Source organism: Ipomoea triloba, chromosome 12 (genome assembly GCF_003576645.1).
Source record: "Ipomoea triloba cultivar NCNSP0323 chromosome 12, ASM357664v1".
Taxonomy (NCBI): domain Eukaryota; kingdom Viridiplantae; phylum Streptophyta; class Magnoliopsida; order Solanales; family Convolvulaceae; genus Ipomoea; species Ipomoea triloba.
In genome coordinates, this window is record NC_044927.1 from 23,988,954 (window position 1) to 24,001,812 (window position 12,859).

Here is a 12,859-nt window from a genome sequence, read left to right on the forward strand (position 1 = left end):
ATTTTCCGGAAAAATGAACTGATTTTCCTTTGTCAACGGAAAAAACATTTTTCGTTGACCATATTTTCCGGACGTTACCAAACGCAGAAAACTCGAAAAACATTTTTCGGAAGTCATTTTACGGGTTACCAAACACACCCTTATTTGAATTCCGGTGACCAAGAGAATTGATCTTCAACGAAATCTCATTATGACCAAGTAAGTAGATTTGTATTTTTTGTGGGAAGTGGTTTGACACCCCTCCTCTTTTTCTTGTTGATTGTCTTTTTGATAATTTAATACATGAAGTCTTTTATCTCAAAAAGAAAAAAATTTTACCATTTCATTAATTATTTTTCTATAAATGTGACTTAAAAGTACAAAACCAATCCCTTGTAGGCAACATAACAGACACAAATGTGTTTTCGCAAATTCTCGTCAACATCGTCTTCCATAGCCTGCTGCATTCGATCGCTTTCCAGCTCCCCACTCCCGTGCATCTTCCACACCACCAACCATTTCAAAGAAGAACAGCAAGGTCGGGAACTCGAAGTTGATCAACACACCGTTACAAATAGAGCCTACTGGACTAGGAAAATCCACAAGCTCTGCTCTTTTGACCGCAATGTCGACGAAGCTCTTCGCCTCATCGATCAGCTCCGTCTCTACGGCTACTGCCCCGATTCCCTCAATCTTAGTAGCGTTATCCATGCTCTGTGTCATGCCCGCCGCTTCCCCGAAGCTCACCGGCGGTTCTTTCTTGCTGTTTCCGCCCATTCTAACGTGAATGAGAGCACTTGCAATGTTATCATTGCTCGCTTGCTCGATTCGCGGAGCCCTGAATCAACCCTGCATGTTATTCGCGCTTTATTTCGCGAAAAACCTGAGTTTGTACCTTCTTTGATGAACTACAACCGTTTGATGGATCAATTTTGCGCTTTATCAAGGCCTAGAGATGCGCACCAGGTGTTCCTTGAAATGAGAAACAGAGGGCACTGTCCCAACGTTGTTTCGTACACGACTCTGATCAATGGTTACTGTGGAGTCGGGGAAATTGGTGACGCTTGGAATCTGTTCGATGAAATGTCTGAGCGTGGAGTGAGTCCTAATGCATTTACCTACAGTATTTTAATTCGTGGGGTCCTTAGAAAGAGGGACATTGAGAAGGGAAAAGCATTGATTGGGAATCTTTGGGAGGTAATGATTGGTGAGGAGGATATGCATGTTAATACTGCAGCATTTTCTAACGTGATTGATTGTCTATGTAGAGAAGGGTTGTTCCATGAAGTTTTTAGGATTGCAGAAGATATGCCTCAAGGAAAGTGTGTAGTTGAAGAGTTTTCTTATAGTCAAATGATTGATTCACTTTGTAGGTATGGGATGTACAATGGGGGTGCTAGAATCATTTATATAATGAAAAAGAGAGGATTCAAGCCAAGCTTAGTAGCGTATAATACAATAGTACATGGAATTTGCAGAGAATGTGACTTTTTCAGGGCTTATCAACTATTAGAAGAAGGGATTCAGTTTGGATACTCTCCCTCTGAGTTCACCTACAATCTCTTGATAGAGGGTCTTTGTTCTGTATCTGATCTTGACAAGGCGAAGAACGTTCTGAACATCATGCTAAATAAGAAAGTTGTAGATAGAACTAGGATTTACAATATATATCTGAGAGCTATTTGTCTTAATGATAATCCAACTGAGCTGCTGAACACACTTGTTACCATGCTTCAAACACAATGCCAACCTGATCTTATAACCCTTAATATCGTGATCAATGGTTTCTGCAAAATGGGAAGAGTTGAAGAGGCTCTGAAGGTGCTGCAAGATATGATGAGTGGGAAGTTTTGTACCCCTGATGTAGTGACCTATACGACAGTCGTTGGTGGTTTGCTGGAAGTTGGGAGGGATGATACGACAGTCGTTGGTGGTTTGCTGGAAGTTGGGAGGGATGAAGAAGCTCTACATTTATTACGTAATACAATGCCTATGAACGGCATTACTCTTGGTGTTTTACGTAATACAATGCCTATGAACGGCATTACTCTTGGTGTTCTGACCTACAACACTACTCTCCAAGGGCTCTTCAAGATGCATAGGGTTGATGATGCCATGGAGATGTTCAACTGCATGATCGGCCACGGCACTGCTGCTGATTGCACAACTTACACTATTATAATTGACGGGTTATTCAAGTCAAAGCGAATAGATGAAGCTAAACGCTTCTGGGATGATATTGTATGGCCATCAAGAGTTCACGACAGCTACGTGTATTCTGCCATTCTTAAAGGTCTCTGCCGCTCAGGAAGAGTAGAAGAAGCATGTGACTTCTTATATGAGTTGGTAGACTGTGGGGTTACTCTGTGCCATGTGAATTACAACATTGTCATTGATGGTGCTTGCAAGTTAGGGTTGAAGAAAGAAGCATATCAGATTCTTGGAGAAATGAGGAAGAATGGGCTTGCTCCAGATGCTGTAACATGGAGAATTCTGGATAAATTGCATCAAAAAAGAGGAATGCAATTCTGTGACTCTGAGGATTTAACCCTGCAATCCCAAGAACCACTAGTGAATTGAATCAGTGCAAGAATTTGCAGGTCAGTGTAATCCCAATATGGGGCGGTCTAGGATTCTTATTACAGTTAATTATGTCATTTATATTCATATTACTAGGAATTCATTCACAGCATTGCAACATATTGTATAGTATGTGAATAACATGTCTTATATTAAGGTTGTCAATATGCTGCAGTGCTGTGAATGCAGTTTTATTTAAATGACCACCTTCAAAAACAGTAGTTGAGGGCAGTGTTGACATACTGACTGCACATGATAAGGACTTGAACCCTTAACCAAATCTAAGTGATGATGGTGATCTAAGCATGATAATATACAATCTAGCTCTGTAAGATTTGTAGACTGAGAACTATTCAAAAGCTAAAGAGTGATGAAGTTGACATCCCAATAGCAAGTCTGATGGTGACAAAAATGGGAGATGCAACTGATGGCTCTGTTAAGAGATGTATGCTGGACGAATACTCAACTAACAAGGATTCCAGAAAAGTCAAAGAGAGTTAATTGAAAACTGAGAAAATAGTTTGTTGTGTTGTGAGGTCTAATGACAGATTGATAGGTACATTGTACATCATGCAAAGGCAGGACGTTTAAATGAATGGCTGGTCATTTTCAGTTCACATTAGAGTGCATGTGATACTGTTTTCATTGGGTGTTTTATGTTGTACTGTTCAAACTAAACATATGTATAACAGATCACTGGATTGTCTTCTGTTTTAATTGAATTCTTTAAGTGTCAGTTATTTATAATGCACTGTCCAGTATTTTTTTTTTAAAGATTTTTTTGCAGGGATGAAAATTCTTAGATGAAGACTTGCAAAGCACTGATTATAGGCTTTCTAAAATACCTATATGCCAGTCAATGCCCACTGTATTAGGATATAGTCAATGCCCACTGTATTAGGTTTAGAATAATGTATGGGGTCCATAAATCTAAAGTGAAATGCTCTAGATGCTCACTGATAAGTACACTAAATCTATTTGCACTTATCTTCTAAAATAACAATATTTAAACAGAGAATCATTTATAGTTGTGATGTTCTTCCTGAGTTATCTGGTTGTAATAATCCAACAGCCCTTGAGTCTTATCTTTTTTTATAACTGTTGTCTTGATAATACAATACACTCATACCCTTAATGTCATTTTACATTCAATCAGCTACTAGTAAACAGCTAATTTACCAAACAGTTTTTTATAACCAGCTAATACAACCAGCTGGTCAAACCAGTTAACACAATCAGCCATCAACTACTAGCTAAACGAACCAACTATCAACTATAAGCTATCAGTCGTTTGCCAAACACCCCCGAAAATGCCACCGCATAATTTTTTTAAAATTGAATCTGATTCGTTGATCTGGCCATGTGGACGGCTGTGAAGCGTTCTCATTTCTTACCTAGGCGGCAGTTCGCATGAAAGTGCATCCATATATATATAGAATTAAAATTTTAGTTTTTAGACCTTGTAGTCCAGTGGCATCAAACCCTTCCCTTTATGCGGGAGGTGGTGGGTTCGAGCCTCAGTGGAGGCAATACTGACTCTTGTGCTTCAATAGGTTGAGAAAGTAATTATGAACAGATACTGCATTGTAATAGAGTTAGTAGTATTCAAAAAATTAAAATTACACTAATTTAAGATTTTGACTAACAATTTATCGGGGACGGCTTAATTTCCCGCGGGGACGGGGATGGAGACTATTTTCCATTCCCCGCCAGGGATGGGGACGGGGTCGGGGTTTCGGGGACGGGGATGGGGAGTATAGTTCCCGCCCCGCCCCGTTGCCATCCCTATCTCTAACAGAAAAAAAAAAAATATCCGTTGAGCGCATTAATCATTTTTTCAATAGAATACACACAATCAATAGCCTAAGTATTAACATTACTAGTTTATGAGGTATGGTACTCGAAATCAATAATATACATAATTATGTACTAGAATACACAGAATCATATACCATAATACACAGAAGTTATGAATAGAATACACAGAATTTTTAGTCTAAGTATTATCTCTGCTATTTTATGAGGTATGGTATTGAAAATCAATCTTGTACAGAATTACATACTAGAATACACAGAATCAATGAAAATGATACACAGAATATAAGCCCGAATACATGTCAAAACAGAATACAGAGAACTCATCTTATAAGTTAAGGCCGAACGGGAAACAAAAAAAATCGTTAATTAAAAGAATCAAAACGACGTCGTTTTGAATCGAGATGCACAATGCATTGTGCACCCTGGTCCATGATATAAATTGTCGTGCAAACACCCATTGGGCACTACTAGTGCTCGAAACATGAGCTAGCATTTTTTTCTTTCTCAAGAAACCCATAAAAAAAGTCTCACTTGTAGAAACATATGTTTTCTATTATGAAGAGGAGTCAATGATTGTTAATCGAATTGAGCACATCAAATGAGATGAATAGAGTAATTTTTATCAAATGTTATATTTATTTGATAATTAGTTATTACCCGCGCTTTGCGCTATTAAACCAATGCACAATGCGTATTTTTAAATTAATGTTCCTTAATTAGTTAAAGTAGTCATATAATATAATAATGAGAGAGAAAAAATGCTAAATTAATAAAAAAAAAAATAGTCTCGATCCTTATATATTTTAATAAAACATAACGAAATTGTAAATAACTAAATTGGAACTAAAATAAGTAGAAACAAATAAACCACTTACATGGGAGCAAATGACGTGTCATCATTGTCATTTGTTTGGACACCGGTCCGACCATTTAAAATCTATGTGTAATTGTATTTGTGATCAAGTACTTTATAGTTCGTCCGGACAGGTTTTACAATGACATTTGAGATGATGTACCATTTGTTGGTTTGTAAAGTAATATCATACATTTCAATGTCATTATCAAACACTATTGATTGAATTCGATTTCCTTGCATTTAGATATAGCATTTACACTGATGTTGGTGGTGAATGAGAGCATTTTCATAATAATAATAATACTAATAATAATAAAAATATAATAATAATAATAATAATAATAATAATAATAGTAGTAGTAGTAAAAGGGAGAAAATTTTTACTATTTACTTACTATTTCATCCTCAAGTACAATGAGCATAAACTTTTTCTCAGGCGTTCCAATAACGTTTTTTGGTTCGTTTTTCTTAATAACATAAACTGTACAACTCCAGCTCACAGTTTGTCTGTCAATATCAACTAACTTTACTGCATTTTTCATTACTAATATCTTTGTGTCATGGAAAATATGTTCATAAAGGATGTTATGAAATAATATAATGGGAACCACAACATAAATTCAAAAACCATAGATTAGGGAGTTAAGAGTAACTAAAATGTGTAGATTATAGAGGAATATAATGAGAACCACAACATTACATACAAGGATACAAGTATAGATGGACAGATTATAACCCAACGGGGTAGCTCAAGTGGCAAGTGAGCTCTCTTTGTGGGGAGGAATTTCGGGAGAACCCGGGTCCAATTCCGTCAAGTGACGATTCCCCCTTGGCCAGCTCCAAACTTCAATTTTTTTAGTTCCAATTAAGGGTCTAACATTATTGGCTCGTAGATAAAAGTCACATTTGTAATATTTATTGAATAAATAAATTAGTCTGATTAATTACGAGTTAATCAAATTAAATTAATTTTAAATTTAATATAAAAATTTGTTCATCAATATAACATTTTCATTTTCATAACAATTCAAGAAGATGGAGCAGATAAATACATAACCAAAAAGAGAAAAAGAAAAAAAAAAAAGGAAAAAAAAAACACGAAAACACAGCAGAATCCGAACGGGATATTGTTCTTCATTTTTCGAATTAGCTTCACACCTTTCCTGGCGTTTCTTCTCTCATAGAGAAGAGCCCAGGGAGGTTACCTATCATTCTATCAATAGGCATTTGTATTTTGATCTGTGTTAGCAAATTTGTACACATTTATTCCATTTCTGTTTTGTATTGGAACGAATTTTGGTTTTGGTGTTCGGGCATGGCGAGCTCAACGACGGCGAAGCAACGGGTGGTGGTGGTTGGCGGAGGAGTTGCCGGCTCTATCGTTGCCTATTCCCTTCAGGACCATGCCGACGTATTCCTCATTGATTCGTAAGTTTTATAATTCAATTCACACGGATCATTGTGGAAATGTGAATCAATTGAAGCAATATTTCAAATCGTTTTAGCATTTTGCTTCGATTATGCGTTCATTCGTCGTGGTTAATCCGGATTGTGGAACATGACAGGAAGGAATATTTTGAGATTCCCTGGGCAAGTTTAAGGTCAATTGTTGAACCGGCATTTGCAAAAAGATCATTGATTAACCACTACGAATACCTTCCAAAAGCTAACATTATTGTGTCTTCCGCTGTTGACATCAAGAGCTCTCAAGTATTAACAGCACAAACCCGCCTAATTGGATATGATTATCTCGTAATTGCCACAGGACATGTATACAATAGCCCTTGCACAAAGCAGGACAAGATCTGCCACTACCAAGCAGGTAATAACTCAGATTGCATAACATGTTCATGGACTCTTTTTTTTTTTTTTTTCTTAAGAATGACATTAATGTTTGGGCTTTCATTGCACTGAAGAATTTAAAATTTGAGTATGCACTTACTGTTTTGAACTTGAAATCGTAGCCGCTGATGAGTAGGTGTTTGAGATATGGATGAACATTAAAAGTGATCACATCGGCTACTACTGATGGGAATCCGGCTAATATATAACTCGGGTCAAACCCTAAGAGCTGGCTTTTGTGATGCAGTTAAGGCTGGAGTTGTATTGAAGTCTGGGTTGTAGTTATGACTTGGGTTTGTATAATCGTATCATCAAGCCCTTCCATTTACAAGTTTTTACTGATCTATTACAATTTTAGGTGGGAAATTCGATAGAAACAGTTATCTGTTTTCCAAGTTCATTGAACAGAAATGAAGTGCTGCCAGTTTTATGTTTTGTTGGTCATTGAAAATTTGTAATAGCTCTGAACAAGCACTGAGTCTTTCGCTAATATGAATTTTTTTTTCTGGTTTTCAGAGCATGACAGGATAAGAGCTGCTAATTCGGTATTGATTATTGGAGGGGGAGCAACAGGGGTAGAACTGGCTGCTGAAATCGCGGTGGATTTTCCAGACAAGAAGGTGACACTTGTACACGAGGGAACAAGGTTGGTTGAATTCATTAAAGAAAAGGCTAGCACAAAGATACTGAACTGGCTAATCTCGAAGAAGGTGGAAGTCGTCCTGGGGCAATCTGTTGACTTGGAATCTTCTGTAGACGGTGCATATGTGACATCTGGTGGGGAAACCATAGTTGCTGACTGCCATTTTCTCTGCATGGGTAAGCCGGTTGGTTCTTCGTGGCTAAAGGAGACTTTCTTGAAGGATAGCTTGGATGAGCAAGGAAGATTGTTCGTCGATTCACATTTGAGGGTCATGCATCACAACAACGTCTTCGCTGTTGGAGACATCGCTAACACTAACGTAAGTCGAATATTAAGTATTAACACTTTCTGTACTCTCTACAATTCTATCCTCACTGTAATTATGATATCCATCCAGGAAACCAAACAAGGATCTTTGGCTCAAAAGCATGCATTCTTGGTTGCCAAGAACTTGAAATTGTTGATATGTGGAGGAAACGATGACAGATTGGCTGCATATAAGCCGTCGAGTTCAGGATTGGCTATTGTTTCTTTGGGGAGACGAGAAGCTTTGGCTCAAATTATGTTTATGAGCTATGTTGGACGCCTCCCTGGGTTGATAAAATCTGGTGATCTGTTCGTTGGCAGGACTAGGAAGCAACTTGGCCTAAACCCTGATGCTTCTTAGTTTACTAAGCCACTCATTTTACTGTGAATTCTTTCTTGGTTCTCTGTACAATGTTGCAAATTATACTCGGTTAAGTGCAAGCTGTATATTAGTGTCATATTTTAAATATCACATAACATTTTTCCTCTTATTATTATATATATAAAATACTAATAGTAAATACCTTATGCCTCATACCAAAAGACCCAAATAGTAAGGTAACTTTTCTATGGACCATGGTCCACACAAATGTGTGGATCATGGATACAAGGGTCGGGGATCAGTCTTAACTATCTGAGCTATTATATTATAATTTCTATTTATATTCGTATATTAGATAGTACTTATCAGATAATTAAAAACATATTTTTTATTCGTAATCTATACAGCTGTGTGGAGATTGAAGTAGAAATTGGAATTAAAAATGGTATACTTAATGCTCAAAAATTGACAATAAAAAATATGGGAAATTAATGTTAATTTGACTAAAATATTTTACTAAATTATATAAGCACCAAGTAAATGTCATTATGTAATAATGTTAACCAAGTTAATTGAATAATTAATTTAAAAATATTTCAAATTCGGTAACCCTTCAATTAGAAAAATTTAAATCTTTAATCGGTGAAGATCTCCTAATTCTAAAATTCCTTGATGAAATGTAAATATTAATAATCAATCAAATTAATTGAGCTATGTGGTAACAATGATACTTTTCTGAACCCGGAAGGATCCGCTTATCCGAAATCCCCAAACGAAACGGGCCAAACAAGGAAACCCTTCTTCGATTCAACTCTTCACGTCGTCATCGCGAAAATAAGCTCTTGTTGCTTAGAAACTTCGTCCACAGCTTCCCTTGGTTGAAGACTCAAAGTCGTATCATTACATTCTCAACGCTTGCCGGTTCGGCATTTTCTCTCCCGTACACATATATATCATCACGATTTCGATCTCCGGCTTGTAGCTTGAATTCGCGACCCTCAATCTCACGCTAACCCGACAAAGTCGCAGAACAGGAAAATGAAGAGAGTCTTCGGTGTTAAGAAAGACAAAGAGCCTCCTCCGTCCATTCAAGACGCTTCCGATCGGGTATTATGGCAAACTTGTTTGTGATTTGATTCAATTGTTGCCTATTAAGAACTAGCACAGCTGAAAAGTTTTATAGTGTGGTCTCCATCTATGGAGCTCAGAAATTTCACAGCAATTAGCAAAACAGAGAAGCTGATTTTTTAAAAAATAAAAAATAAAAAATTATATGCTGAGTTTGTGTTTCTAGATGTTTTATGCTAGAGTATTTGTGCTATAAACCAGCCGGAATCTGTTTTTCATGGGTTTTGTGTCGATAGAAAACTCAAGCTTGCTTAGGGTCTGATACTGACACTTTTTGAGGTGGTTATGAAGATTAATGGTAGAGCTTTGGTGTATCTTTTGAATTAGTTGTTAAGCTATAAGTCTTAAACACTTCATACTAGCTTACTACTTGTGATCTTGTATTAGTCCTGATTTCTTGCAACTTATTTAAGCTATAAGCTATAAGTTGAGAGCCTGTGAAAATAGTATTTATTGATTATTTCGTTGTTTGCTTTGTAAATGTATATTGCTTGAATTTGAGTCTGCTTGTGTTGGTGAATACAAACTGTTGATTGGTTGGGAAGTTGTATATTGTTGTCTAGCTGTGATAGTTGTCTGACACTCTGACTGGGCTCTCTGTGGCATTAAAGGCTGTATTTTTCTAGTATTTTGTCTCTGCGGTTCTGTGTTTTGGGGATAGTGCTATTGTTAGTTGTTGGTTGAGAAGATACTTTAATCAAATATATATCAAATCTTGCAGATTAATAAAAGAGGTGACACCGTGGATGACAAAATCAAGAAGCTGGATGCTGAACTTGCAAGATACAAAGAGCAGATAAAGAAGACCAGGCCTGGTCCAGCTCAAGAGGCCGTCAAAGCTCGAGCCATGAGGGTTCTCAAGCAAAAGAGGATGTGAGTTATATTGTTGCTTGTTTATAGAGTATGAATTGCATCACTAAAGTGTGTTAAGCACATTAGTCCTGTTAGTTTTGGCAGATGACATTACTTTACATTTCAGCTTTCCATTATTTAGACTCTTACATCATTCATAATTGCAAAATAGAAACAAAAGGTAAAAACACAAATAGGAGCTTATTTGTTTCTTCTTGATTTTGTTTTTTAAAACCTCTTCCAGCAAGATGTTCATGTACTGAAACAATGAAAAGAATATGAGCTTGTGATGAAAGCTTAAGTTGACTTGTTGAATTACAATATCACAATTGAGAGAAATGTGGTTTTCAGTTTATCTTCAGCTTCTTTTGGTGCAGCTAGACATGTTGATAACAGTACTAGCTATGTTGATCTTACCTTAAAGTTTAATGTTCAATCCCTGAATCTGTTTGTGAATAGAAACAGAAAACGGTTCCTATAAGAATCTTGTAAAACAGAGTTGAGTTTAGCTCTTAAAAAAATTCTGTAGCTGAATAAGAACAGAAAAAATTGTGCTTCAGAATGTAGGCAATTGGCTAAAAATTAAAACTTTGTAGGTTATTATGTAATTTCTCTATTGTTTCCTCCTACTACCATTCAGAGAAGAATTGCACATTGTAGGGCATTGGATTTAATTAGGAGTAAAGATATTTCTCTATACCTGTTTAGTTCGATGTTAAGTGGGATTCTCATAGTTGTGCTTTATCAGTTGTTTCTATTTATGTTAATATGATTTATATTCCCTCACATTATAAATGTATTTGTTGTTTTTGTCCATATATGAACTGTCATGTAACTCTGAACAGGTATGAAGGTCAGCGTGATATGCTCTATAATCAGACATTCAACCTAGATCAAGTTGCATTTGCTTCTGAGGGGATCAAAGATGCTCAGCAAACAGTATGTTTAATGAACCTTCTATGCTTTTTTCCTGGCTTGACCTGTTTGCTTAGTCTACTTGTGTTTCATCAATTGCTAAATCTACTTGTGTAACATACTCTAGAAAACCATTGTGTTTGAAATTGAAATATCTGAATGCATACTTGAACCATTTCATGCTCTCTGGGCTAGGTCAATTCACAGTGAAGTATGTCTTCTTCTTGATAGTTCCCCCATGGGGCACAGCTTATGGGTCATATCTTGTAAGGATATGTTTATTCTGCAACCTGATTGGAACCTGCTGTCTACCTCCCTAGATGTAGGACAATAATCAACTTGTTTTGAGGAAGGGATCTCTTGATTTTGTGTCCTAAGTATCACAAATTCCCAAGTAGTCTCAATTTTATCTGTAGACTATACTTGAGGCTTAATTGGGCATTAGTTTCATACTTCAATTTGTTTATAATTGAATTTTCTGGTGCTCACTCTTTCTTTTTCTCCAGATGTCAGCTTTGAAATCAGCTAATAAAGAGTTGAAAGGAATGATGAAGACTGTGAAGATTCAAGACATTGATGTTTGTGTTCACATCTACTTCTAATCCTTCTATATATTTCATATTCTTTTTGCATTCTTAGTTCTTACATAACAATTTGAGTAGCTCATAATGGGAAATTGATGTAGAACTTGCAAGATGAAATGATGGACCTTATGGATGTTAGCAATGAAATTCAAGAAACCCTTGGTAGAAGCTACAGTGTTCCAGAGGACATTGATGAAGAAGAACTCATGGGTGGTAAGCTTAGATGTCAAATTTAGATATGATACTTAATATTGAATTTGGAGAAAGATATCCCAGCAAAATTAATTTTTTATACATCTTTTTTCTCCCTTGGTAAAACATGACATAGACTCATAGAGATTGCTGTTTTTATTGATCAAGCTGTCTTCCAAATTTCCTTCTAAAGCAGAGCTATATCCAGAAAAATAGCCTTTTAGTCAGTTTAGAACATGGTTTTCCGTTTTCTATGAAATTACCACATCTCAGAAACTTTATTGTCATCTCCACGATGCAGAGCTTGATGCTTTGGAAGCGGACATGGAAACTGAAGGTGACAGTGTCCCTTCATACCTTCAACCAGACAAGGAGCCCGATCTGGACTCAGAGCTTAACTTGCCAGCAGCACCAACTGGGCATGCCCCAGTACCAAATCAGGTACTTGTGAATTCTGATATTCTGGGCTATTAAATTAGGGAATTCAATTCAATTCAATAAAACCTATATATACTGATGGAAAGTAAAAGTTGTGCTGAAACTAACTATAAAGTTTGGTGAATGATCCTTGACAGGCGGAAGATGAACTGGGCTTACCTGCTGTCCCCCGGGCCTCACTTCGCGGTTAGCTACACCATGCACCACAGTAGTACTTTTGACTCCTTCATTTTTCCCTAATGTCAAATATTGGTTGGCAAATGCTTGACATAAACATACTGTGCAGTGTACTTCGTATTTGTTACAGTTCTGGGTGTTAATTAATGTGTCGTAATAATGGATTAATTTACAACTATATGCACTTGTACGGAGTATTTTTTTTTTTTTTAAAATTTTTTTAATAA

At 36.5% G+C, this 12,859-nt stretch overlaps 3 protein-coding genes across 5 annotated transcripts; all 3 read left to right on the forward strand.

The window, feature by feature from the left end:
• The first annotated feature begins 13 nt into the window (after positions 1–13).
• On the forward strand, positions 14–3,303 carry LOC115998990 (pentatricopeptide repeat-containing protein At3g18020-like). Of its 3 annotated transcripts, XM_031238682.1 has the most exons (5): positions 14–198; positions 379–1,867; positions 1,910–1,990; positions 2,033–2,579; positions 2,735–3,303. In XM_031238682.1, the coding sequence occupies exons 2-4, from the start codon at positions 397–399 to the stop codon at positions 2,557–2,559; spliced, it is 2,079 nt and encodes a 692-aa protein (XP_031094542.1). In that variant the 5' UTR covers positions 14–198; positions 379–396; the 3' UTR covers positions 2,560–2,579; positions 2,735–3,303. The 3 variants fall into 3 exon arrangements, with proteins under 3 accessions (XP_031094542.1, XP_031094541.1, XP_031094543.1); XM_031238681.1 differs by having other exon boundaries at positions 2,033–3,299; XM_031238683.1 differs by having other exon boundaries at positions 379–1,898; positions 1,983–3,299.
• Positions 3,304–6,304: 3,001 nt separating this feature from the next.
• LOC115999975 (apoptosis-inducing factor 2-like) lies at positions 6,305–8,523 on the forward strand. Its single transcript, XM_031239958.1, has 4 exons — positions 6,305–6,661; positions 6,799–7,055; positions 7,592–8,037; positions 8,116–8,523. Exons 1-4 carry the CDS (start codon positions 6,549–6,551, stop codon positions 8,383–8,385), a joined length of 1,086 nt encoding a protein of 361 aa, XP_031095818.1. The 5' UTR covers positions 6,305–6,548; the 3' UTR covers positions 8,386–8,523.
• An 861-nt stretch (positions 8,524–9,384) lies between these two features.
• Positions 9,385–12,810, forward strand: LOC115999018 (vacuolar protein sorting-associated protein 60.1). Its single transcript, XM_031238736.1, has 7 exons — positions 9,385–9,453; positions 10,196–10,347; positions 11,172–11,265; positions 11,748–11,819; positions 11,927–12,038; positions 12,319–12,458; positions 12,593–12,810. The coding sequence occupies exons 1-7, from the start codon at positions 9,385–9,387 to the stop codon at positions 12,644–12,646; spliced, it is 693 nt and encodes a 230-aa protein (XP_031094596.1). The 3' UTR covers positions 12,647–12,810.
• The last annotated feature ends 49 nt before the right edge of the window (positions 12,811–12,859 follow it).

Coding starts and splice junctions, on each gene's coding strand:
- LOC115998990 (XM_031238682.1), top strand. CDS start 397: ATGTGTTTTCGCAAATTCTCGTCAACATCGTCTTCCATAGCCTGCTGC. Junction 1,868..1,909: donor GACCTATACGACAGTCGTTG/GTGGTTTGCTGG, acceptor CGACAGTCGTTG/GTGGTTTGCTGGAAGTTGGG. Junction 1,991..2,032: donor TATGAACGGCATTACTCTTG/GTGTTTTACGTA, acceptor GCATTACTCTTG/GTGTTCTGACCTACAACACT.
- LOC115999975 (XM_031239958.1), top strand. CDS start 6,549: ATGGCGAGCTCAACGACGGCGAAGCAACGGGTGGTGGTGGTTGGCGGA. Junction 6,662..6,798: donor GACGTATTCCTCATTGATTC/GTAAGTTTTATA, acceptor GGAACATGACAG/GAAGGAATATTTTGAGATTC. Junction 7,056..7,591: donor GATCTGCCACTACCAAGCAG/GTAATAACTCAG, acceptor TCTGGTTTTCAG/AGCATGACAGGATAAGAGCT.
- LOC115999018 (XM_031238736.1), top strand. CDS start 9,385: ATGAAGAGAGTCTTCGGTGTTAAGAAAGACAAAGAGCCTCCTCCGTCC. Junction 9,454..10,195: donor TTCAAGACGCTTCCGATCGG/GTATTATGGCAA, acceptor CAAATCTTGCAG/ATTAATAAAAGAGGTGACAC. Junction 11,266..11,747: donor TCAAAGATGCTCAGCAAACA/GTATGTTTAATG, acceptor CTTTTTCTCCAG/ATGTCAGCTTTGAAATCAGC.